Raw genomic sequence first — 27,484 nt, 5'->3', positions numbered from 1 at the left:
CAAAGAGCTTTATTTGGGATATAGAAATATATATATATTGTGATGTGAATGTACAGTATAAACATAAAAAATACTGCAATAAAAAGCTTTGATGCACAAACTGTAAAGAATATTAAACAAGATATACACGTATGTATGTTTTGCTTATTTTTTAATAACATTGTGCAGGTTTTTAGACTAAGCTCCACGGTGTTGGTGTTGGCTTCTGTTTGTATAATCTGTATTATCATATGCAGGGGAGTGTCTGCAATTTAGCCACTTTCCCTGGGTGTTCCTGCTAACCTAATCAACAGAGCTAAACTTGGAGCTTTTCTAAGTAAGTTTTTAAAAGGTTTTATACTGGATTTTTAGATCAGTATCAGTGCATATTCTTCTTTATAGCAGTGTCTATTACATGCAGGTATATTGCAATTGGTGTATACGGCAGGTAGTAAGTAGATACAGAACTTAAAGGGATAGGAAAGTCAAAATTAAACTTGCATAATTCAGATAGAGCATGTCATTTTAAGACACTTTTAAATTCACTTCTATTTTCAAATTTACTATCCCTTGTTGAAAAATAATGCGCACATATCCTACACTAGTGGGAGCTAACTGCTGATTGGTGCCTGCGCACATTTGTCTCTTGTGATAGGCTGACTAGATGTGTTCAGCTAGCTGTCAGTGATCCTTCAGCAAATAATAACAAGACAATTAAGTGAATTTGATAATAGAAGTAAATTGGAAAGTTGATTAAAATTGTATGTTCTATCCTAATCACGAAAGAAAATGTTGGGGTTTCCTGTCCCTTTAAGCCTGCAGGTAGTAAGGGGATACAGAACTTAAAGGGACAGTTTACTCAAAAATGTTCTCCCCTTTAATTTGTTCCCAATGATCCACTTTACCTGCTGGAGTGTATTAAATTGTTTACAAGTAGCTCCTTTACCCTTATATTGGTATTTGAAATAGTTGATTTAGCATGTGGTATCCCCACCTATGCTGAAAGTTTGTGGCCGCAGGTCCAAGCTATAGATAAGCTTTGTAAACACAGCCAGCAGAAGAAGTTACACTCCCAGTGGGATATAGCAGAGATAAGGTAATAATAAAATGTTAATTTTCCATTGTTCTCTCCAAGTATTGGTGATTGATTTATGGACAGATATAAGATAAAGAAGCAGGTATATGTACACAATGTGATAAAGTAATGAGATCTGATAATACCTACAAGCTCAACCCATTTTATTAGGTTGTGGCTTAAAAACACAAAATCACAAAATACACATATTATCCTTAAAAAGCAAATTTTCATACATTGTATACTCTGCAGTTGGTAAAAAAAGCAATTGTAAACACATTAAGGGAAAACAATTTTACAGTATACTGTCCCTTTAAGCTTGCAGATAGAAAGGTAGATACAGGTCTGAAGCCTGCAGGTAGAAAGTTAGATACAGATCTGAAACCTATAGGTAGAAAGGTATATACAGAACTTAAGCTTGCAGGTAGAAAGGTAGATACAGAACTGAAGCCTGCAGGTAGAAAGGTAGATACAGATCTGAAACCTATAGGTAGAAAGGTAAATACAGAACTTAAGCTTGCAGGTAGAAAGGTATATACAGAACTGAAGCCTGCAGGTAGAAAGTTAGATACAGATCTGAAACCTATAGGTAGAAAGGTATATACAGAACTTAAGCTTGCAGGTAGAAAGGTAGATACAGAACTGAAGCCTGCAGGTAGAAAGTTAGATACAGATCTGAAACCTATAGGTAGAAAGGTATATACAGAACTTAAGCCTGCAGGTAGAAAGGTAGATACAGATCTGAAGCCTGCAGGTAGAAAGGTAGATACAGAACTTAAGCTTGCAGGTAGAAAGGTAGATACAGAACTGAAGCCTGCAGGTAGAAAGTTAGATACAGAACTGAAGCCTGCAGGTAGAAAGGTAGATACAGATCTGAAACCTATAGGTAGAAAGGTATATACAGAACTTAAGCTTGCAGGTAGAAAGGTAGATACAGAACTGAAGCCTGCAGGTAGAAAGGTAGATACAGATCTGAAACCTATAGGTAGAAAGGTAAATACAGAACTTAAGCTTGCAGGTAGAAAGGTATATACAGAACTGAAGCCTGCAGGTAGAAAGTTAGATACAGATCTGAAACCTATAGGTAGAAAGGTATATACAGAACTTAAGCTTGCAGGTAGAAAGGTAGATACAGAACTGAAGCCTGCAGGTAGAAAGTTAGATACAGATCTGAAACCTATAGGTAGAAAGGTATATACAGAACTTAAGCTTGCAGGTAGAAAGGTATATAGAGAACTGAAGCCTGCAGGTAGAAAGGTAGATACAGGTCTGAAGCCTGCAGGTAGAAAGGTAGATACAGATCTGAAGCCTGCAGGTAGAAAGGTAGATACAGAACTTAAGCTTGCAGGTAGAAAGGTAGATACAGAACTGAAGCCTGCAGGTAGAAAGTTAGATACAGAACTGAAGCCTGCAGGTAGAAAGGTAGATACAGAACTTAAGCTTGCAGGTAGAAAGGTAGATACAGGTCTGAAGCCTGCAGGTAGAAAGTTAGATACAGGTCTGAAGCCTGCAGGTAGAAAGGTAGATACAGATCTGAAGCCTGCAGGTATAAAGGTAGATACAGAACTTAAGCCTACAGGTATAAAGGTAAATACAGATTTGAAACCTATAGGTAGAAAGGTAGATACAGAACTTAAAGGGACACTGAACCCAATTTTTTTCTTTTGTGATTCAGATAGAGCATGACATTTTAAGCAACTTTCTAATTTACGCCTATTAACTTCGTTCTATTGCTATTTTTATTTGAAAAAGAAGGCGTCTAATCTTTTTTTTGTTCAGACTCTGTACAGCACTTTTTTATTGGTGGATGGATTTATCCACCAATCAGTAAGAACAACCCAGGTTGTTCACCAAAAATGGGCCGGCACCTAAACTTACATTCTTGCATTTCAAATAAAGATACCAAGAGAATGAAGAAAATTTGATAATAGGAGTAAATTAGAAAGTTGCTTAAAATGTCATGCTCTATCTGAATCACAAAAGAAAATTTTTGAGTTCAGTGTCCCTTTAAGCCTGTAGGTAGAAAGGTAGATACAGAACTGAAGCCTGCAGGTAGAAAGGTAGATACAAATACTAAAAATAGGGCAAGAGTGAGTGCACCAGAATAATAGCTAGGCTACAACCCTAAAAATTCAAAAGTTCCTCTAAACTATCCTATATAATAAAAGGCCAAGTGTGTTTGTCCGAAGCTGTCATGCGCAGTAGACAGCACAACAGCACAGCACGAGGACAAACACACCTGGCCTTTGAGAGTCCCTAAGTCTCTGCTCTGCAGTGCGAGCAGAAGTGTGCGTGACCGAGCGTGGCCGGGGGCGTGGCCGAGCGTGAAGGGGGTGTGACCGAGTGCGGGCCCGTGAGGGGGCGTGGTCAAGCATGAAGGGGCGGGGCCAGGCGGCCCGTGAAAGGCTATTCAGTGAGAGCTCAAAACAGCTCAAAAGAGGGGAGAGAGGGGGTAGGGAAAAGATAAGAAAGGTGAGAGAGAGAGAGAGGAGATAAAGGGAGCACAAGAGAGGGAGCAAAAGAGAGGGGGAGAGACAGCAAAAGAGAGGGGGAGGGAGAGCAAAAGAAAGGGGACAGAGAGATCAAAAGAGAGGGGGGGAAGAGAAAGAGAGAGAGGGGAGGGAGAGAGAGAGAGAGAGAGGGGGAGGAGGAGAGAGGGGAGAGAGATGGGGGAGGGAGAGAGAGAGGGGAGGGAGAGGGAGTGAGAGAGAGAGGGGAGGGGGAGAGAGAGAGGGGAGGGGGAGAGAGAGAGGGGAGAGAGAGAGAGGGGAGGGGAGAGAGAGAGAGGGGAGGGGAGAGAGAGAGAGGGGAGGGGAGAGAGAGAGAGGGGAGGGGAGAGAGAGGGGAGAGAGAGAGAGAGAGGGGAGGGAGAGAGAGAGGGGAGGGGGAGGGAGAGAGAGAGGGGAGGGAGAGAGGGGAGGGGGAGGGAGAGAGGGGAGGGGGAGGGAGAGAGAGAGAGGGGAGGGGGAGGGAGAGAGGGAGGGGGAGGGAGAGAGAGAGGGGAGGGAGAGAGAGAGGGGAGGGAGAGAGAGAGGGGAGGGAGAGAGAGAGGGGAGGGAGAGGGGAGGGGGAGGGAGAGGGGAGGGAGACGGGAGGGGGAGGGGGAGGGAGACGGGAGGGGGAGGGAGAGGGGAGGGAGAGGGGAGGGGGAGGGAGAGGGAGAGGGGGAAGGAGATGGAGAGGGAGAGGAGAGGGGGAGGGAGAAGGAGAGGGAGAGGGGAGGGGGAGGGAGAGAGAGAGAGAGAGAGGGGAGGGAGATAGAGAGGGAGAGGAAGAGAGAGAAAGGAGAGAGAGGGGGGAGAGAGAGAGAGAGGGGGAGAGAGAGGGGGAGAGAGAGAGAGAGGGGAGAAAGAGAGAGAGGGGGAGAGAGAGAGAGAGAGCTCAAAAGAGGGGGGAGAGAGAGTGCGCAAAAGAGGGTGGGATAGAGAGAGCGCAAAAGAGGGGGGATAGAGAGAGCGCAAAAGAGGGGGGGAGAGAGAGCGCAAAAGAGAGGGGGAGAGAGAGCGCAAAAGAGAGGGGGAGAGAGAGCGCAAAAGAGAGGGGGGAGAGAGAGAGCGCAAAAGAGAGGGGGGAGAGAGAGAGCTCAAAAGAGAGGGGAGAGAGAAAGCTCAAAAGAGAGGGGAGAGAGAGAGTGCAAAAGAGGGGGGGAGAGAGAGCGCAAAAGAGAGGGGGGGAGAGAGATCTCAAGAGAGGGGGAGAGAAAGCGCAAAAGAGAGGGGCAGGGAGAGAGAGCAAAAGAGAGGGGCAGGGAGAGAGCGCAAGGGTTGGGACTGCTGTACCCTGCAAAAAATGGCCCGTGTGAACGGGCTTTAGGACTAGTTGTAAACATAAGAAAATAAAAACAGCAATATAGGGGAGCAAAATAGGCTAATTATACAGATATTTGCTGATAATTAGACACTATATATAGTACGGATAAAAGAAATTCATAATAAATATAAAAATTTTGTTTCATTGTATCAGCGGCACCTTGAAACTTAATTTTTGAAACTGTATCTTGGTACTATATTTAGCTTTTTGTATTTATTTTATAGAATAAATGTTCTCAATTTATATCCAATATCATCTAATTTTCAATATAATTCAATTTTTAGTGTCCTCCACACATGGTGTTTTATTTATTATATGCATTTATTATTAAGTTTAATCCACTTATATAGTTAGTATTTTAGCGAATCAGCTTTTTTATTTACATTATTATCTAGAACACTAATTCTAATTTTATCACATATCTACACAGATCAATTAGCTCTTTGATAGGACAGATCGTTTATATTAACATTTTTATATTTATTATGAATTTCTTTTAACCGTACTATATATAGTGTCTAATTATCAGCAAATATCTGTATAATTAGCCTATTTTGATACAGAACTGAAGCCTGCAGGTAGAAAGGTAGATACAGAAATGAAGCCTTCAAAGAGAAAAGTTGAGATACAGAACTGAAGCCTGCAGGTAAAAAAGGTAGATACAGATCTGAAGCCTGCATGTAGAAAGGTAGATACAGAACTGAAGCCTGCAGGTAAAAAAGGTAGATACAGATCTGAAGCCTGCATGTAGAAAGGTAGATACAGAACTTAAGCCTGCAGGTAGATACAGAAATTAAGCTTGCAGGTAGAAAGTAGATACAGAACTGAAGCCTGCATGTAGAAAGGTATATAAAGGTCTGAAGCTTGCAGGTAGAAAGGTAGATACAGGACTGAAGCCTGCATGTAGAAAGGTATATACAGGTCTGAAGCCTGCATGTAGAAAGGTATATACAGGTCTGAAGCCTGCAGGTAGAAAGGTATATACAAAAATGAAGCTTGCAGGTAGAAAGGTAGATACAGGTCTGAAGCCTGCAGGTAGAAAGGTAGATACAGGTCTGAAGCCTGCAGGTAGAAAGGTATATACAAAAATGAAGCTTGCAGGTAGAAAGGTAGATACAGGTCTGAAGCCTGCAGGAAGAAAGGTAGATACAGAACTGAAGCCTGCAGGTAGAAAGGTAGATACAGGTCTGAAGCCTGCAGGTAGAAATTAGATATAGAACTGAATCTTGCAGTAGAAAGTAGACACAAATCTGAAGCTTGCAGGTAAAAAGGTAGGTGCATATCTAAAACCTGCAGGCTGAAATATTGATACAGAAATTAAGCCTACAGGTAGAAAGTAGATACTGATCTGAAGCTTGCAGTAAAATACAGATCTGAAGCCTACAGGTAGAAAATTAGATTCAGATCTGAAGCCTGCAGGTAGAAAGGTAGTTACAGAACTTAAGCTGGCAGGTAGAAAGTAGATACATAAATGAAGCCTGCAGGTAGAAAGTAGATACAGGTCTGAAGCCTGCAGTAAAAAGAAGATACAGATCTGAAGCCTGCATGTAGAAAGGTTGATACATAAATGAAGCCTGCATTATGCCTCTAATTAGCATGGTCAAACAACACTGACACTGGTCATGGTCAAACAGACACTGTCCCTCTAGCATTATCTGAATAGAAACCCAGCTCAAGTTACTCTAGAAGTTTTATACATCAAGCTAGATTAGCAGAGCCCCCAGCCTCCTTGTAGGACTGTGACAGGAAGTAATGGACACTGCACAAATGAAGTTAAATATAAGAAATAAAAGGTAAAATTCTTTTTAAATTATGAAAAATACATTTTGCCATGATTTTTATTACTGCCTAGTGTTTTTTCTTATAACAACAATGAAACAGATTGTTTAACATCCCTTTAAGCATAACACAATAATGCAGAATAAAAGCAATTAAAAAATCTTTATGGAAAACTCTTCTATTGAATAACATATAATTATGCATTAAAGCAGTTAAAAATATAACTACCACACAATTCCATGCATAAAGATAAGTAGCATATTATCTGGACTTCATAAAATCTTTATATTATACCTATCTGCAAATGTCTGAGGATTGTCTTTTATCTGCTTCACTAACTTCACAAACAAGAATTATCATTTGGGAAGATCATGCAATAACTCCTGATAATCCATCTACACAAACAGAAATAAAGAGCAGAGAAGGAACATGTCTTTCTTAGTGTTAATATGAGAAAATCGTACCTGAATGATGACGTTTTGTTCGGTCAGGTCAGATGCCAGATATACGTCCTGGGACCAGTCCTCATCTCCTTTTGCCTTTACACACAGTTCTGTGAGTTCACTGTTCTCCAAGACATAAGACGGTAGCTTCCCTTTAGCGGATAAGCAGTCAAAGTGTTCACGGACCACAGCCTGACCATCCTGCCCCACATAATGTTGTACCACCTTTAGCTCAATGCTCTCTGCCAGGTAACTGCAGATGATCTGTCTGCCACAAATAATAACCTACAGAAAGAGAGAACAAAATTATGGAATTGTATTGAGTACTAGAACAAACTTGACCACAAATTCAATTTCAATATTTCTTAAAATAAAGAGTCAAACCTAAAAAAGCAGACCTTAGTATGTGTTTTATTTTACTGCAATAATCTCTTCATACTGAGAGGCAACACTTATAAGTTATCTGTTACTGAAAGGTGTTTAGATTCTGAAAATACAAAAACATATCCTTTATAAAAATGAAGAAAACGACTGAGTCCTTCCCCTTTCACAGCATTACTTCTACCACGTTCTGGTTATATATATATATATATGGAACATTAGAGAGAGTTTGAGGCAAAACAATAGGTCACCATACAACAGACATGTAAGGACACATATGAATTGCGTGTTAGTAGCAGTAGCGGACCTACTCAACAAATGACCCTGGTGGAATCTTTTTTGGTGCCCTAAAAAACAACTCAGTTATAAGCAATAGTACCAATATACATGTTGCTCTGTGTTATGATGTTGATATACATAGATGGATACATAGATAAACCTGCAGTAATAAAAGGCTCCCCTGCATTAGTATTGTACACATTCTGCAAATGCCTATGTATAGACTGGTTGCCATGGGCCCCGATGCCATTGCACCTACTTTACCAATGGTAGTTTTGCTCCTGGTTAGTAGTAAACATATTTTTATATACTACACATACCATTATTTAACCCATATAAACCTCTATACTCTTACCCCTACATACATTATTACTATTAGTATCTAGCGGTGCTGAGTTTGAGATGTAAAAACGTCAAACACAACTAGTGCATTTTTAGGATTCCAACACTGATGCCATTCCAATATACTAGAAGGAATCCTGTTTCAATTAGACAGTCTGCTGCACTTTCATATTTGTTAAATTAGAAAAAAAAATCTAGATTTCCTACTTTTAAATTAGGTAAATGTGTGAGAATGTATTAGAAACAGGACTTTTTCCCGACCATAACGGAACAAATAGAGCAGCCAATAGAAAAAAAGCATTCCTAGTACAATAAAATGGTTTTTTTTAAATTTGATTTATCTATATAATTATTTTTTTTGGGGGGGGGATACACCAAGCAATATTAGCATGGTAGAGATGACTAAACCGTCATTATATTTGTCTGCAGATCTTTATATAATGGTATAGACAGACATTGTACAAGAAATAACTTCAGTTTTCCTGGATTATAAAACTGACAAGTAAGTTAGGCTGATCTGAAGGAGTAACAGGGCAAATCTGACACTCTGAATAAATCAAAAGTCCTATCCATCTTCCTGAAGACAAAAAGAGCCAACATGGGAAGAAATAAAACATTTGTTATATTGTTCATCTGTCCAAGAAATTCATTTTCATGTGTGCTTAGCACAGCAGCACAGATCAGCAATCTATAAATAATATCTTTTTATACAGCTGGACAGTCAACAGTTTTATTTTTAAACAGATTAAAACTGTGATTTCAGCAGGATTTATGGTTTACTCTGTGTGTTATTCAATATTTTACTGCTCTTTATAAAGTAGAATTTGTTTAATTAGAAATATTTCACTGATTTCACTTTTTTTTTTACAAACTTATTAATAATTACATGAATTACAAAAGTAAAAAAATATGACTCATAAATATCCAAAAACAGCTTTTTTGTCCAAGTGTTGCACTGATAAGAGGATATCTGAGAAGGTGCTAGGTAATGGGGGGTATGGTTTTTATAGTAACATACTTGCTTTTGCACTCCATTTAGCTGTTCCACCTTAATGATAAGAGATGCTGTTCTGCCCTTGTACTGAATAGTTCTGATAAACGTGCCAGCATTGTCCACACTGAACGGCTCTGACCAGCGCCAGTTTCCCCAGCCTTCAATACAGATGTGCAGCAGCTGCAGAGAAAAATATAAGGATCATTATGAGGTTATGGCCATAAATACTTTTTTTATGTAATTTAGGATCCATCATAGCTCTTATGAGAAGATTGATATGGTTTTGTCTCCCAAGGGAGAATCTGTTTCTACTGTCTTGTCCCAGTTTTGCGAAGTTGCCGCATTTGTAAAACAATCCAGTATAAATATCTCAGGAAAACACATGTATCTATTTCTTGTATATGTAACTCAGTCCTAAACATAAACACTATAAACCTGTGTCTTGCAACATGCTAAGTGTGTAAGAGGCTTAGGGCCAGATCACATATGTTACTGATAACGCATAGAGTGATAATTAGCACAAAGGCCATATATTATCATTCAGATTATACTAACAAATTATAACCAGCAGCATTTACTCATCCCTTTCTAATAAGGGGCTGTGCAAAGCAGTAATCTTTCATGCATCATGTGTTAAACACATAAACGTAAGTGTGTGCTATTGACACACTAATATTTGTTTAATTTGTCCCACATTCTAAACCCTGATATTACTTGCTTATGTGAGCTTACTGGCTCATGTAATTGAAAAGTAAAAAAGTGATTAATAGTTATAAGTCAGCATACTAAAGTATAGCACTTGTGTCTTTCCCATGCTCTAAAAGAGAAGCGTTATGAACAAAGCGTATAGGGTAAATACTGTTCAGACCGTTTTCCTTTTGCACTTGATAATATGATTTGGTACTGGCAGAACTAATTCAACACGGGGGTGCAGTGTTGATAAATTTAAAATGTTTATTTTTCCAAAGGTTAAAAAGGCAAAACAAAACACTAAGATATGTTGTGAGAAAATAAACTATTCTACTATTACAGAGCATTTTTTTTTTACTATTTGAAGACTCTTGAGATGTCATATAAATAAACCGAGTGTGCTAAACCCTACTGAGGGCTACTAGGCAAAAAAAATGCTGCTGACTGGTGATTTTTTTTAGTTAGAAATGTTAGCAAACCTACTACATTGAAGAGGCCTCTGTGTGCCAATGCGTTAATCCAACATCTACACATGACCCCAGCCTTTTAGACTTCTAAACCGCCTGACACATTATGTCCTTGTCATCAGCTAAAGCTAAGCAGCAGACATAAACACACAAGTCATGGCCTAGCAGTGGGTGGCTTTTATTGGATTATTGTAACTATGTGCCCTCTTATACAAAAATGAATATTGCATAAATATGCTTTAACATGTTTCCATCTACTTAACTGCAAACGGCTCCAATGCACTTGTGTGACGTCTATATATGTACATATGTATTTATGTGTATATATCTCTGTAAATACATTTTTATACAAAATATAACAAATATATAGACTGCCCTCTTAAAGGGACAGTACACTGTAAAATTGTTTTTGTATTATTGTATTTTCAATGACTTGTTATACCAGCTGCAGAGTATAAAATGTAGGAGAAATTGCATTTTCAGGTTTATTTGTGTGTATGAAGTAGCTGGTTTTGTGCTTTTTAACCACAGCCTATTACAATGGGTTGAGCTTCAGGTAATATCATATCTCATTATGTTATCACTTTGTGTACACAGACTTGCTTCCATATCTTATATTTGTCTAGAAAACCAAAGCTCAATACTTAGAGAGAAGAAGAGAACAATGGAAAAGTATAATTGTATTACTTAACTATCCTGCCCCCCACTGAGAGTGTTATATCTTCTGCTGGCTGTGTTTACTTAGGCTATTCAATAGAATATACTCCAGTATAGAAACTTTCAGTATAGGTTTGGATACCACAGGCTAAATCAGCTATTTCAAATGCCAAAATAGGGGTAAAGGAGCTACTTGTAAACAATTTAAAACACTCCAGCAAGGTAAAATGAATCATCAACATTGTGAACTGTCCCTTTAATCCTCATCTAACTATGTATTAATAAAATATGATTTATTTGAAATACCTAAAAACTGATTAGCCCTGATCAACTAATCATCTGAACAGACCATATGCTATACATTTTCTGTATCTCTTCCTACGAATACCCTGGGAAACTACATATAAATATCTTAATCACCACAAAGAAAAATATAGTAGATAACTGATATCACCCCAAAAGAAATGCAATCGCTTGAAAACTATTTTCATTGAGTTGAACTCCGTTAGCCCACTAAGAAAACATTTTGTAAAGGTTAAACAAAGTATACTATGGCAACCACTGCCTCATATTGCTTAAGTAATAAGAAATATGAGCCAGTTAGAGAAAAATAGGATGTCTTGCTTTCCCAGTAACACACTATGGTATATTGGAACTTGCCCTGTCTTATTTTATCCCCTAGTGCAAGTCAAATATGAACTAATGCCTGGGGGAAGTCTTGCTCCAATTGAATGGATTATTTCACGTTTATCTTGCAATCTGCTCTCAGAGTTCTTAAAATTCACTAACTTGGCAAGTAGGGAATTATCATGAGAAATGAAATAATTTCATAACTATGAGATCATTCGGCATTCCATGAATCTGACACTTATACGGATTGTCCAGGCTTGGGCAATGTTATGACTTACAGGTAATCCTGTTTCATTAATTCATTTAACATGGAAATTATTCAGAAAAAGGCATGTCAGGAAAACCGCAAGTGCTTCATATGTAGGGTGGAATTAATAAAATATACCGGATAGGCGATAATCTGCATTTCCTTCCAAAGCCTCTACACCACCCCAATATGTGTAAGATTTGTGTAATGCATGGGGGACATATCAGATACCTAGATCCTGTGAAGAGGTATTAGAATTAAACTGTAGAAAAATCTGTTTCAGAAGCAATCTGGATGGCAGATTATAACTTCTTTTGACAAATTTACAAAATAGAACATATTTAGGGCCACATTACGAGTGGAGCACAAATGAACACTCCTGCTTGAGCATTAATTGCGCTAGAATTTAGATATTTATGCTCGTGAGGTTTTGCTGGTATTATGAGTTGAAAGTAAACCATTTTTGGACATGATTTTATTTATTTATATATATATATACATACATATATATATATACTGTACACACATTATATACATACATAAATATATATATATATATATATATATATATATATATATATATATATTTATAAATACATAGAACATATTCCGCTATGTGCAGAAAATTGGTATGTGAAATATTTACAGTAAATACAGTCACGTACTTTATTAAAGGGACAGTCTAGGCCAAAATAAACTTTCATGATTCAGATAGAGCATGTAATTTTACTTTTATCACCAATTTTGCTTTGTTCTCTTGGTATTCTTAGTTGGAAGCTTAATTTAGGAGATTCATATGCTAATTTCTTAGATCTTGAAGCCCACCTCTTTCAGATTGCATTTTAACAGTTTTTCACCACTAGAGGGTGTTAGTTCACATATTTCATATAGATAACACTGTACTTGTGCACGTGAAGTAATCTGGGAGCTGGCACTGATTGGCTAGACTGCAAGTCTGTCAAAATAACTGAAAAAAGGGGCAGTTTGCAGAGGCTTAGATACAAGATAATCACAGAGGTTAAAAGTATATTATTATAACTGTGTTGATTATGCAAAACTGGGAAATGGGTAATAAAGGGATTATCTATCTTTCAAAACAATAACAATTCTGGTGTAGACTGTCCCTTTAAATATGAAAATTGCATGAATATGCTTTTGCATGTTTTCATCTACTTAATGGCAAATGGCTCCAGTGCACTCCTATATATGTCTATACATGTGTAAATATGTATTTATGAGGTAGTCAGTGTGATCTACTACTCTTTGCACTTATAAAACTGATTCTTTACTGCAAAAACGGCTTCACCAACCTAAATAAAAACTCTTGTTCTTACAGAAAACCACAAATATTAAACACATAAGTACATTTTAAATAATTACAGGAAGGTATAACGGCCCTCTGCATTTGTTTGTAAGGCACCAGGAAGAAAAGGAACTAAAAATGTCGACAATGTTAAGAAATATATTATTTGTGTTTTTTTAAGCCATGTTTTATATGTGGCCCCTAGGCTACTAAAATATTAAGTAGCCCCCATGTGTTAGGAAGTTGTCCATCACTGATATAAAGTATGCTTTTTTACACAGATACCATCACTGATATAAAGTATGCTTTTTTACACAGATACCATCACTGATATAAAGTATGCTTTTTTGCACAGATACCATCACTGATATAAAGTATAGCTTTTTACTCAGATACCATCACTGATATAAAGTATGCTTTTTACACAGATACCATCACTAATATAAAGTATGCTTTTTTGCACAGATACCATCACTGATATAAAGTATGCTTTTTTTTACACAGATACCATCATTGATGTAAAGTATGCTTTTTTTTACACAGATACCATCATTGATGTAAAGTATGTTTTTTTTTACTCAGATACCATCACTGATAAAAAACATAATTTATGTAAGAACTTACCTGATAAATTAATTTCTTTCATATTGGCAAGAGTCCATGAGCTAGTGACGTATGGGATATACAATCCTACCAGGAGGGGCAAAGTTTCCCAAACCTCAAAATGCCTATAAATACACCCCTCACCACACCCACAATTCAGTTTAACGAATAGCCAAGTAGTGGGGTAATAAAGAAAGGAGTAAAAAGCATCAACAAAGGAATTTGGAAATAATTATGCTTTATACAAAAAATCATAACCACCATAAAAAGGGTGGGTCTCATGGACTCTTGCCCATATGAAAGAAATGAATTTATCAGGTAAGTTCTTACATAAATTATGTTTTTCTTTCATGTAATTGGCAGGAGTCCATGAACTAGTGACATATGGGATAGTAATACCCAAGATGTGGAACTCCACAGAAGAGTCTCTAGAGAGGGAGGGATAAAATAATAACAGCCATTTTCCGCTGAAAAAAATAAATCCACAACTCAAAATATAAGTTTATTCTCATAATGAAAAGAAAAAACTCAAACATAAGCAGAGGAATCAAACTGAAACAGCTGCCTGAAAAACTTTTCTACCAAACACTGCTTCCGAAGAAGCAAATACATAAAAACAGTAGAATTTAGCTTCATTCTTAAAAGCCCACGAAGTGGAGACTAATCTAGTAGAATGAGCTGTATTTCTCTGAGGCGGGGCCTGACCCGACTCCAAATAAGCCTGATGAATCAAAAGCTTTAACCAAGATGCCAAGGAAATGGCAGAAGCCTTCTGACCTTTCCTAGAACCAGAAAAGATAACAAATAGACTAGAAGTCTTCCTGAAATCTTTAGTAGCTTCAACATAATATTTGAAAGCTCTTACCACATCCAAAGAATGTAAGGATCTCTCCAAAGAATTCTTAGGATTAGGACACAAAGAAGGGACAACAATGTCTGTATTAATGTTGTTAGAATTCACAACCTTAGGTAGAAATTTAAATGAAGTCTGCAAAACTGCCTTATCCTGATGGAAAAACATAATTTATGCTTACCTGATAAATTCCTTTCTTCTGTTGTGTGATCAGTCCACGGGTCATCATTACTTCTGGGATATAACTCCTCCCCAACAGGAAATGCAAGAGGATTCACCCAGCAGAGCTGCATATAGCTCCTCCCCTCTACGTCAGTCCCAGTCATTCGACCAAGAAACAACGAGAAAGGAGTAACCAAGGGTGAAGTGGTGACTGGAGTATAATTTAAAAGATATTTACCTGCCTTAAAACAGGGCGGGCCGTGGACTGATCACACAACAGAAGAAAGGAATTTATCAGGTAAGCATAAATTATGTTTTCTTCTGTTATGTGTGATCAGTCCACGGGTCATCATTACTTCTGGGATACCAATACCAAAGCAAAAGTACACGGATGACGGGAGGGATAGGCAGGCTCATTATACAGAAGGAACCACTGCCTGAAGAACCTTTCTCCCAAAAATAGCCTCCGAAGAAGCAAAAGTGTCAAATTTGTAAAATTTGGAAAAAGTATGAAGCGAAGACCAAGTTGCAGCCTTGCAAATCTGTTCAACAGAGGCCTCATTCTTAAAGGCCCAAGTGGAAGCCACAGCTCTAGTGGAGTGAGCTGTAATTCTTTCAGGAGGCTGCTGTCCAGCAGTCTCATAGGCTAAACGTATTATGCTACGAAGCCAAAAAGAGAGAGAGGTAGCAGAAGCTTTTTGACCTCTCCTCTGTCCAGAGTAAACGACAAACAAGGAAGAAGTTTGGCGAAAATCTTTAGTTGCCTGCAAGTAGAACTTGAGGGCACGAACTACATCCAGATTGTGTAAAAGACGTTCCTTCTTTGAAGAAGGATTTGGACACAAGGATGGGACAACAATCTCTTGATTGATGTTCCTGTTAGTGACTACCTTAGGTAAGAACCCAGGTTTAGTACGCAGAACTACCTTGTCTGAGTGAAAAATCAGATAAGGGGAATCACAATGTAAGGCTGATAACTCAGAGACTCTTCGAGCCGAGGAAATAGCCATTAAAAACAGAACTTTCCAAGATAACATTTTTATATCAATGGAATGAAGGGGTTCAAACGGAACCCCCTGTAAAACGTTAAGAACTAAGTTTAAACTCCATGGTGGAGCAACAGCTTTAAACACAGGCTTGATCCTAGCTAAAGCCTGACAAAAGGACTGGACGTCTGGATTTTCTGACAGACGTCTGTGTAACAAGATGGACAGAGCTGAAATCTGTCCCTTTAATGAACTAGCTGATAAACCCTTTTCTAAACCTTCTTGTAGAAAAGACAATATCCTAGCGATCCTAACCTTACTCCAGGAGTAACCTTTGGATTCGCACCAGTATAGGTATTTCCGCCATATTTTATGGTAAATCCTTCTGGTAACAGGCTTCCTAGCCTGAATCAGGGTATCAATAACCGACTCAGAAAAACCACGTTTTGATAAAATCAAGCGTTCAATTTCCAAGCAGTCAGCTTCAGAGAAGTTAGATTTTGATGTTTGAATGGACCCTGTATCAGAAGGTCCTGTCTTAGAGGTAGAGACCAAGGCGGACAGGATGACATGTCCACTAGATCTGCATACCAAGTCCTGCGTGGCCAAGCAGGTGCTATTAGAATTACTGATGCTCTCTCCTGTTTGATTTTGGCAATCAATCGAGGAAGCAGCGGGAAGGGTGGAAACACATAAGCCATCCTGAAGTTCCAAGGTGCTGTCAAAGCATCTATCAGAACTGCTCCCGGATCCCTGGATCTGGACCCGTAGCGAGGAAGTTTGGCGTTCTGGCGAGACGCCATGAGATCTATCTCTGGTTTGCCCCAACGTCGAAGTATTTGGGCAAAGACCTCCGGATGAAGTTCCCACTCCCCCGGATGAAGAGTCTGGCGACTCAAGAAATCCGCCTCCCAGTTCTCCACTCCCGGGATGTGGATTGCTGACAGGTGGCAAGAGTGAGACTCTGCCCAGCGAATTATCTTTGATACTTCCATCATTGCTAGGGAGCTTCTTGTCCCTCCCTGATGGTTGATGTAAGCTACAGTCGTGATGTTGTCCGACTGAAACCTGATGAACCCCCGAGTTATTAACTGGGGCCAAGCCAGAAGGGCATTGAGAACTGCTCTCAATTCCAGAATGTTTATTGGAAGGAGACTCTCCTCCTGATTCCATAGTCCCTGAGCCTTCAGAGAATTCCAGACAGCGCCCCAACCTAGTAGGCTGGCGTCTGTTGTTACAATTGTCCAGTCTGGCCTGCTGAATGGCATCCCCCTGGACAGGTGTGGCCGATGAAGCCACCATAGAAGAGAATTTCTGGTCTCTTGATTCAGATTCAGAGTAGGGGACAAATCTGAGTAATCCCCATTCCATTGACACAGCATGCATAATTGCAGCGGTCTGAGGTGTAGGCGTGCAAAAGGTACTATGTCCATTGCCGCTACCATTAAGCCGATCACCTCCATGCATTGAGCTACTGACGGGTGTTGAATGGAATGAAGGACGCGGCATGTATTTTGAAGTTTTGTTAACCTGTCTTCTGTCAGGTAAATCTTCATTTCTACAGAATCTATAAGAGTCCCCAAGAATGGAACTCTTGTGAGAGGAAAGAGAGAACTCTTCTTTTCGTTCACTTTCCATCCATGCGACCTTAGAAATGCCAGAACTAACTCTGTATGAGACTTGGCAGTTTGAAAGCTTGAAGCTTGTATTAGAATGTCGTCTAGGTACGGAGCTACCGAAATCCCTCGCGGTCTTAGTACCGCTAGAAGGGCACCCAGAACCTTTGTGAAGATTCTTGGAGCCGTAGCCAATCCGAATGGAAGAGCTACAAACTGGTAGTGCCTGTCTAAGAAGGCAAACCTTAGATACCGGTGATGATCTTTGTGGATCGGTATGTGAAGGTAAGCATCCTTTAAATCCACTGTGGTCATGTACTGACCCTCTTGGATCATGGGTAAGATTGTCCGAATAGTTTCCATTTTGAACGATGGAACTCTTAGGAATTTGTTTAGAGTCTTTAAATCTAAGATTGGCCTGAAAGTTCCCTCTTTTTTGGGAACCACAAACAGGTTTGAGTAGAACCCTTGTCCTTGTTCCGACCACGGAACCGGATGGATCACTCCCATTGTTAACAGATCTTGTACGCAGCGTAGAAACGCTTCTTTCTTTATCTGGTTTGTTGACAACCTTGACAGATGAAATCTCCCTCTTGGGGGAGATAATTTGAAGTCTAGAAGGTATCCCTGAGATATGATCTCTAGCGCCCAGGGATCCTGAACATCTCTTGCCCAGGCCTGGGCGAAGAGAGAGAGTCTGCCCCCTACTAGATCCGGTCCCGGATCGGGGGCTCTCGGTTCATGCTGTCTTTGGGGCAGCAGCAGGTTTCCTGGCCTGCTTGCTTTTGTTCCAGGACTGGTTAGGCTTCCAGCCTTGCCTGTAACGAGCAACAGCTCCTTCCTGTTTTGGTGCAGTGGAGGTTGATGCTGCTCCTGTTTTGAAATTCCGAAAGGGACGAAAATTAGACTGTCTAGCCTTAGCTTTGGCCTTGTCTTGAGGTAGGGCGTGGCCCTTACCTCCCGTAATGTCAGCGATAATTTCTTTCAAACCGGGCCCGAATAAGGACTGCCCCTTGAAAGGTATATTAAGTAATTTGGACTTAGAAGTAACATCAGCTGACCAGGATTTTAGCCACAGTGCCCTGCGTGCCTGTATGGCGAATCCTGAGTTCTTAGCCGTAAGTTTGGTTAAATGTACTACGGCCTCCGAAATGAAAGAATTAGCTAGTTTAAGGACTCTAAGCCTGTCCGTAATGTCGTCTAGCGTAGAGGAACTAAGGTTCTCTTCAAGCGACTCAATCCAAAATGCTGCCGCAGCCGTAATCGGCGCGATACAAGCAAGGGGTTGTAATATAAAACCTTGTTGAACAAACATTTTCTTAAGGTAACCCTCTAATTTTTTATCCATTGGATCTGAGAAAGCACAGCTATCCTCCACCGGGATAGTGGTACGCTTAGCTAAAGTAGAAACTGCTCCCTCCACCTTGGGGACCGTTTGCCATAAGTCCCGAGTGGTGGCGTCTATTGGAAACATCTTTCTAAATATTGGAGGGGGTGAGAACGGCACACCGGGTCTATCCCACTCCTTAGTAACAATTTCAGTTAGTCTCTTAGGTATAGGAAAAACGTCAGTACTCGCCGGTACCGCAAAGTATTTATCCAACCTACACAGTTTCTCTGGTATTGCAACAGTGTTACAATCGTTGAGAGCTGCTAAGACCTCCCCTAGTAGTACACGGAGGTTCTCCAATTTAAATTTAAAATTTGAAATATCTGAGTCCAATCTGTTTGGATCAGAACCGTCACCCACAGAATGAAGCTCTCCGTCCTCATGCTCTGCGAGCTGTGACGCAGTATCAGACATGGCCCTAGCATTGTCAGCGCACTCTGTTCTCACCCCAGAGTGATCACGCTTGCCTCTTAGTTCAGGTAATTTAGACAAAACTTCAGTCATAACAGTAGCCATATCTTGTAATGTTATCTGTAATGGCCGCCCAGATGTACTAGGCGCCAAAATATCACGCACCTCCCGGGCGGGAGATGCAGGTACTGTCGCGTGAGGCGAGTTAGTCGGCATAACTCTCCCCTCGCTGTTTGGTGAAATTTGTTCACATTGTACAGATTGACTTTTATTTAAAGTAGCATCAATACAGTTAGTACATAAATTTCTATTGGGCTCCACCTTGGCATTGGAACAAATGACACAGATATCTTCCTCTGAGTCAGACATGTTTAACACACTAGCAAAAAAACTTACAACTTGGTTATAATCTTTTTTAGTAAAAAAACGCACTGTGCCTCAAAGAGGTACTAACGATTAAATGACAGTTGAAATAATGAACTGAAAAACAGTTATTGCATCAAACTTTAAAACAACACAACTTTTAGCAAAGGTTTGTTCCCATTAGTAAAAAACAACACTAATTAAATTTGTACATAAGAAAACAAAACAACGTTTTTTATACACAGTCACTATAAGAATTCTCACAGCTCTGCTGAGAGAATTTACCTCCCTTCAAAGAAGTTTGAAGACCCCTGAGATCTGTCAGAGATGAACCGGATCATGCAGGAAATATAAAAGTAGCTGACTGGAATTTTTTGATGCGTAGCAAAGAGCGCCAAAAACGGCCCCTCCCTCTCCCACACAGCAGTGAAGAGAAACGAAACTGTCACAATTAAAGCAAAAAAACTGCCAAGTGGAAAATAATGCCCAAACATTTATTCACACAGTACCTCAGCAATGTAAACGATTCTACATTCCAGCAAAAACGTTTAACATGAGAATAGTTATTAAAAAGGATTAGTGACCTTTAACACAGTAGTTCCGGTGAAATACCATCCCCAGAATACTGAAGTGTATACATACATGTCATTTTAACGGTATGGCAGGCTTTTCTCATCAATTCCATTCAGAAAATAAAAACTGCCACATACCTCAATGCAGATTCATCTGCCCGCTGTCCCCTGATCTGAAGCCTTTACCTCCCTCAGATGGTCGAGAACAGCAATATGATCTTAACGACTCCGGTTAAAATCATAGTAAAAAAATCTCTGTCAGATTCTTCCTCAAACTCTGCCAGAGAAGTAATAACACGCTCCGGTGCTATTTTAAAATAACAAACTTTTGATTGAAGTCATAAAAACTAAGTATAATCACCATAGTCCTCTCACACATCCTATCTAGTCGTTGGGTGCAAGAGAATGACTGGGACTGACGTAGAGGGGAGGAGCTATATGCAGCTCTGCTGGGTGAATCCTCTTGCATTTCCTGTTGGGGAGGAGTTATATCCCAGAAGTAATGATGACCCGTGGACTGATCACACATAACAGAAGAAATCAGAAAAGGAGATTCACAAGAAAGAGCAGATAATTCAGAAACTCTTCTAGCAGAAGAGATGGCCAAAAGGAACAACACTTTCCAAGAAAGTAGTTTAATGTCCAAAGAATGCATAGGCTCAAACGGAGGAGCCTGTAAAGCCTTCAAAACCAAATTAAGACTCCAAGGAGGAGAGATTGATTTAATGACAGGCTTGATACGGACCAAAGCCTCTACAAAACAGTGAATATCAGGAAGCTTAGCAATCTTTCTGTGAAATAAAACAGAAAGAGCAGAGATTTGTCCCTTCAAGGAACTTGCAGACAAACCCTTATCCAAACCATCCTGAAGAAACTGTAAAATTCTAGGAATTCTAAAAGAATGCAAGGAGAATTTATGAGAAGAACACCATAATATATAAGTCTTCCAAACTCGATAATAAATCTTCCTAGAAACAGATTTACGAGCCTGTAAGATAGTATTAATCACTGAGTCAGAGAAACCTCTATGACTAAGCACTAGGCGTTCAATTTCCATACCTTCAAATTTAATGATTTGAGATCCTGATGGAAAAACGGACCTTGAGACTGATGGTCTGGCCTTAGAGGAAGTGGCCAAGGTTGGCAACTGGACATCCAAACAAGATCCGCATACCAAAACCTGTGAGGCCATGCTGGTGCTACCAGCAACACAAACGATTGTTCCATGATGATCTTGGAAATCACTCTTGGAAGAAGAACCAGAGGCAGGAAGATATAAGCAGGTTGGTAACACCAAGGAACGACTAACGCATCCACCGCTTCCGCCTGAGGATCTCTGGACCTGGACAGGTACCTGGGTAGTTTCTTGTTTAGATGGGAAGCCATCAGATCTATTTCATGTACATTAGATGTTGAAGGAACAACAGGCATTGTACTATTACTGATGGACACATTCTCTGCTGTAAAAGCTTATCATGACAACTATTACATACCACAGCTGGATATATAATCTCCACAAATTTACAAAAATGCACTTAGCTTTAGTAGAACTGTTATCAGGCAGCAGGGTTCCAACAGTGGTTTCTGAGACAGGATCAGATTGAGACATCTTGCAAATGTAAGAGAAAAAACAACATATAAAGCAAAATTATCAATTTCCTTACATGGCAGTTTCAGGAATGGGGAAAAAAATGCAAACAGCATAGCCCTCTGATATTGAAAAATGCTAGAGGCATATAGGAATGGGGTTTTAATTAATAAAATTATTTGGCGCCAAATATGACGCACAACGCAAACTGAAAAATTTTGGCGCTAACAACATCCGGAAATGACACACTCGCTTCATTAAAGACGAACCTTGTGCAAGGAACTCGGCGTCAACTAAGACACCGGAAATGACGAATTTGCACCATCGGACGTACCTTCACGCCAAAAAAATTATCGCGCCAAGAATGACGCAATAAACGTTGGCATTTTTTTGCCCGCAAAATTTAATGAAAAAGCAGTCAATTGAAAAAAAGACTATACCCCAGGTAAGAAAAATGTTTACTAAATATGTTTTTCTCCCAAACTGATAGTCTGCAAAAGGATATATACATAAACCTGACTCATGGCAAATATAAGTACAATACATATATTTAGAACTTTATATTAATGCATAAAGTGCCAAACCATATCTGAGAGTGTCTTAAGTAATGAAAACATACTTACCGAAAGACACCCATCCCCATATAGCAGATAGCCAAACCAGTACTGAAACAGTTATCAGTAGAGGTAATGGAATATGAGAGTATATTGTCGATCTGAATAAGGGAGGTAGGAGATGAATCTCTACGACCGATAACAGAGAACCTATGAAATAGATCTCCCGCGAGGAAAACCATTGCACTCAATAGGTGATACTCCCTTCACAACCCTCTGACATTCACTGTACTCTGAGAGGAATCTGGCTTCAAAATGCTGAGAAGCGCATATCAACGTAGAAATCTTAGCACAAACTTACTTTACCACCTCCATAGAAGGCTAAGTTTGTAAAACCGAATTGTGGGTGTGGTGAGGGGTGTATTTATAGGCATTTTGAGGTTTGGGAAACTTTGCCCCTCCTGGTAGGATTGTATATCCCATACGTCACTAGCTCATGGACTCTTGCCAATTACAGGAAAGAAAGTATACTTTTTTTTACACAGATACCATCACTGATATAAAGTATAGCTTTTTACTCAGATACCATCACTGATATAAAGTATGCTTTTTTTACACAGATACCATCACTGATATAAAGTATACTTTTTATGCTTTTTTACACAGATACCATCACTGATATAAGGTATGCTTTTTTACACAGATACCATCACTGATATAAAGTATAGCTTTTTACTCAGATACCATCACTGATATAAAGTATGCTTTTTTTACACAGATACCATCACTGATATAAAGTATGCTTTTTTACACAGATACCATCACTGATATAAAGTATGCTTTTTTACACAGATACCATCACTGATTTAAAATATACTTTTTTCCTCAGATACCATCACTGATTTAAAATATACTTTTTTCCTCAGATACCATCACTGATATAGAGTATGTTTTTTATACATATATCATCACTGATATAAAGTATGCTTTTTTACACAGATACCATCACTGAAATAAAGTATACTTTTTTACTTAGATACCATCACTGATATAAAGAATGCTTATTACACAGATACCATCACTGTTATAAAGTATACTTTTTTACTCAGATACCATCACTGATATAAAGTATACTTTTTTACACAGATACCATCACTGATATAAAGAATGCTTATTACAGATACCATCACTGATATAAAGTATACTTTTTTACTCAGATACCATCACTGATATAAAGTATACTTTTTTACTTAGATACCATCACTGATATAAAGTATACTTTTTTAGTCAGATACCATCACTAATAAAGTATACTTTTTATTTAGATACCATCACTGATATAAAGTATGCTTTTTTACACAGATACCATCACTGATATAAAGCATGTTTTTTTTTTACTCAGATACCATCACTGATATAAAGTATACTTTTTACACAGATACCACTACTGATATAAAGTATGCTTTTTACACAGATAACATCACTGATGTAAAGTATACTTTTTACACAGATACCATTACTGATATAAAGTATGCTTTTTACACAGATACCATTACTGATATAAAGTATGCTTTTTTACACAGATAACATCACTGATATAAAAGTATACTTTTTACACAGATACCACTACTGATATAAAGTATGCTTTTTACACATATACCATTACTGATATAAAGTATGCTTTTTACACAGATACCATTACTGATATAAAGTATGCTTTTTTACTCAGATACCATCACTGATATAAAGTATGCTTTTTACACAGATACCATTACTGATATAAAGTATGCTTTTTTACACAGATACCATCACTGATATAAAGTATAGCTTTTTACTCAGATACTATCACTGATATAAAGTATGCTTTTTTACAGAGATACCATTACTGATATAAAGTATACTTTTTTTACTCAGATACTATCACTGATATAAAGTATGCTTTTTACACAGATACCATCACTGATATAAAGTATGTTTTTTTTTACACAGATACCATTACTGATATAAAGTATGCTTTTTTTTACACAGCTAAAATATATTAGAAACAGTTTTGTAATAAATAAGATTAAAAACTGCCCACATCTGTAATCTTAACCTAAAAATAGAAACATTTGTTTTACACTTCAGACAATACATTCCATCTGCTTTTTAAAATACCTGAACGCTCCTATATACAGGACAAAAGTAACGAATCACAAAAAAAAAGGAGAGGAACATCTGCTATAACCCACAATAAATGGTTAAGGAGAACAATTTTTTTGCCAGAAACTGTCAATTAAACCCTGGAATATCACAGAGTAAACGTTTTATACACCATATCATTTCATCATGAAAATAACCTCTTTGTATAATGCAAGCTTGGTGTAATGAGGTGTTTATGAAGCTAAGAGTAGCCATGGAATTTTAAGAAGGTGATTTAAAGCATTCTACCCCGCAATCTGATAAAACACCCTCTTTCTGGTATGTCCTTCGCTTTGGTTACTTGTTTAGCTTAGGCTATTTTTGATTTACCTCATACTCCAATTGCTGTAAGGAACATTATGGATTTGTTTATTTCATACTTCTGTAGAACTTCGTATTTTTGTCCAAATCTTTCATATACCAGTGTTTACTTTGGAGTTTAAAAAAAAAAAAAAGTTCTGTAACTACAAGACTAAAAGTTGTCACTCACTACAGATGAATATCTGGTCACTAGGTCAAAGAGTGGAAGCAGAATGCTGTTATTTATTACACAAATCAACAACAAAAGCTGTAATTCCTTGTTAAAGGGACAGTAAACTCAACCCCCCCATAAAATGTTTAAAAGGGCAGTATACTTTAAGTATTAATTTTGTTCCCGTTGCATTCACAAGCCTAACCTTGCCACATATCTCCAATATCTAATTTGCAGCTTATCTTATTTTTTCTGCTAAAGCCAATCAATTAGCACAAATGACAATGGCAAATCCTATCATCTCCAGACTCAAGTCTGGATTGGCTACTCCATATAAGGAAAGTGGTGGGTGGAGATTAACCATTGAAAAACAACTGCAGCAAACAAGATGTTCACCTGTTTTTATATAGTTCAGACTCTGCTGATATGTCAATCTATTGGAAGACTGCAGAAAAATGTTTCAATTAGAAGGTGTTTACTGTACATGTATTTAAAGGAAATACAGGGAGTGCAGAATTATTAGGCAAGTTGTATTTTTGAGGATTAATTTTATTATTGAACAACAACCATGTTCTCAATGAACCCAAAAAACTCATTAATATCAAAGCTGAATAGTTTTGGAAGTAGTTTTTAGTTTGTTTTTAGTTATAGCTATTTTAGGGGGATATCTGTGTGTGCAGGTGACTATTACTGTGCATAATTATTAGGCAACTTAACAAAAAACAAATATATACCCATTTCAATTATTTATTTTTACCAGTGAAACCAATATAACATCTCAACATTCACAAATATACATTTCTGACATTCAAAAACAAAACAAAAACAAATCAGTGACCAATATAGCCACCTTTCTTTGCAAGGACACTCAAAAGCCTGCCATCCATGGATTCTGTCAGTGTTTTGATCTGTTCACCATCAACATTGTGTGCAGCAGCAACCACAGCCTCCCAGACACTGTTCAGAGAGGTGTACTGTTTTACCTCCTTGTAAATCTCACATTTGATGATGGACCACAGGTTCTCAATGGGGTTCAGATCAGGTGAACAAGGAGGCCATGTCATTAGATTTTCTTCTTTTATACCCTTTCTTGCCAGCCACGCTGTGGAGTACTTGGACGCGTGTGATGGAGCATTGTCCTGCATGAAAATCATGTTTTTCTTGAAGGATGCAGACTTCTTCCTGTACCACTGCTTGAAGAAGGTGTCTTCCAGAAACTGGCAGTAGGACTGGGAGATGAGCTTGACTCCATCCTCAACCCGAAAAGGCCCCACAAGCTCATCTTTGATGATACCAGCCCAAACCAGTACTCCACCTCCACCTTGCTGGCGTCTGAGTCGGACTGGAGCTCTCTGCCCTTTACCAATGCAGCCACGGGCCCATCCATTTGGCCCATCAAGACTCACTCTCATTTAATCAGTCCATAAAACCTTAGAAAAATCAGTCTTGAGATATTTCTTGGCCCAGTTTTGACGTTTCAGCTTGTGTGTCTTGTTCAGTGGTGGTCGTCTTTCAGCCTTTCTTACCTTGGCCATGTCTCTGAGTATTGCACACCTTGTGCTTTTGGGCACTCCAGTGATGCACGCTTGACTTTTCTCAGTTCATGGGCAGTTATTTTGCGCCTTGGTTTTTCCACACGCTTCTTGCGACCCTGTTGACTATTTTGAATGAAACGCTTGATTGTTCGATGATCACGCTTCAGAAGCTTTGCAATTTTAAGAGTGCTGCATCCCTCTGCAAGATATCTCACTATTTTTGACTTTTCTGAGCCTGTCAAGCTTTTGACCCATTTTGCCAAAGGAAAGGAAGTTGCCTAATAATTATGCACACCTGATATAGGGTGTTGATGTCATTAGACCACACCCCTTCTCATTACAGAGATGCACATCACCTAATATGCTTAATTGGTAGTAGGCTTTCGAGCCTATACAGCTTGGAGTAAGACAACATGCATAAAGAGGATGATGTGGTCAAAATACTCATTTGCCTAATAATTCTGTACTCCCTGTATAGCAGCATTACAATTTAAGTCATTATTTATATTGCCTGATTTTGCTGTAAATTATGTCTGAAACTTGTTTAACCTCCTCCAGAGAGGCTAAAGTACCCTCTAGTGCATAAACGACATGTTCTGTTTAATTAGAGAATGTCTTTTCTGCATAACTGTCCCCAGATATAACGCAGTGTTTAACCCCTTACAGTTACTTATCTAGGGTCAGTATTGCAAGCATGTGCTCTAAATGTAATTTTTACATTTAAAAAGAGATATAAAAAGTCAAGACAGCATCAACTGCTAAAGCTCAGCATTAAATAAAGGCTCTTCACAATGTCATGAGTTGGTAAGTGTGCTCTGTGCCCGTTTGGGCACATGCTTCTGATGCCAACAAAGGATAAAGCAGCAATCTCAATGACATCTCCCATATTCCTTTAAAGGGACAGTATAGTTAAAATTACACTTTCATGATTCAGATAGGCCATGTAATTTTAAACAACTTTCCAGTTTACTTTTGTCATCAAATTTGCTTTGTTCTCTTGGTATTCTTAGTTGAAAGCTAAACCTAGGTAGGCTCATTTGCTAATTTCTAAGCCTCTTATCTGAATGCATTTTATAGTTTTTCACAGCTAGAGGGTGTTCATTCAAGTGTGCCATGTAGATA

At 38.7% G+C, this 27,484-nt stretch overlaps 1 protein-coding gene across 2 annotated transcripts in view; it reads right to left on the bottom strand.

The window, feature by feature from the left end:
* VPS13B (vacuolar protein sorting 13 homolog B) overlaps positions 1-27,484 on the bottom strand; it is a 1,996,594-nt gene that overhangs the window by 131,884 nt on the left and 1,837,226 nt on the right. For both annotated transcript variants that reach the window (XM_053715243.1, XM_053715242.1), the window contains exons 44-45: positions 9,107-9,262; positions 7,108-7,371 (exon numbers count right to left, since the gene is read on the bottom strand). In XM_053715243.1, the coding sequence (XP_053571218.1) occupies positions 7,108-7,371; positions 9,107-9,262 (420 nt within the window). The remainder of the gene's footprint in view (positions 1-7,107; positions 7,372-9,106; positions 9,263-27,484) is intronic.

This window comes from Bombina bombina, chromosome 5 (genome assembly GCF_027579735.1).
Source record: "Bombina bombina isolate aBomBom1 chromosome 5, aBomBom1.pri, whole genome shotgun sequence".
Classification (NCBI taxonomy): Eukaryota; Metazoa; Chordata; class Amphibia; order Anura; family Bombinatoridae; genus Bombina; species Bombina bombina.
Note: the sequence above shows the minus strand (reverse complement) of the source record. Positions and strands in the feature narration are given on the sequence as shown.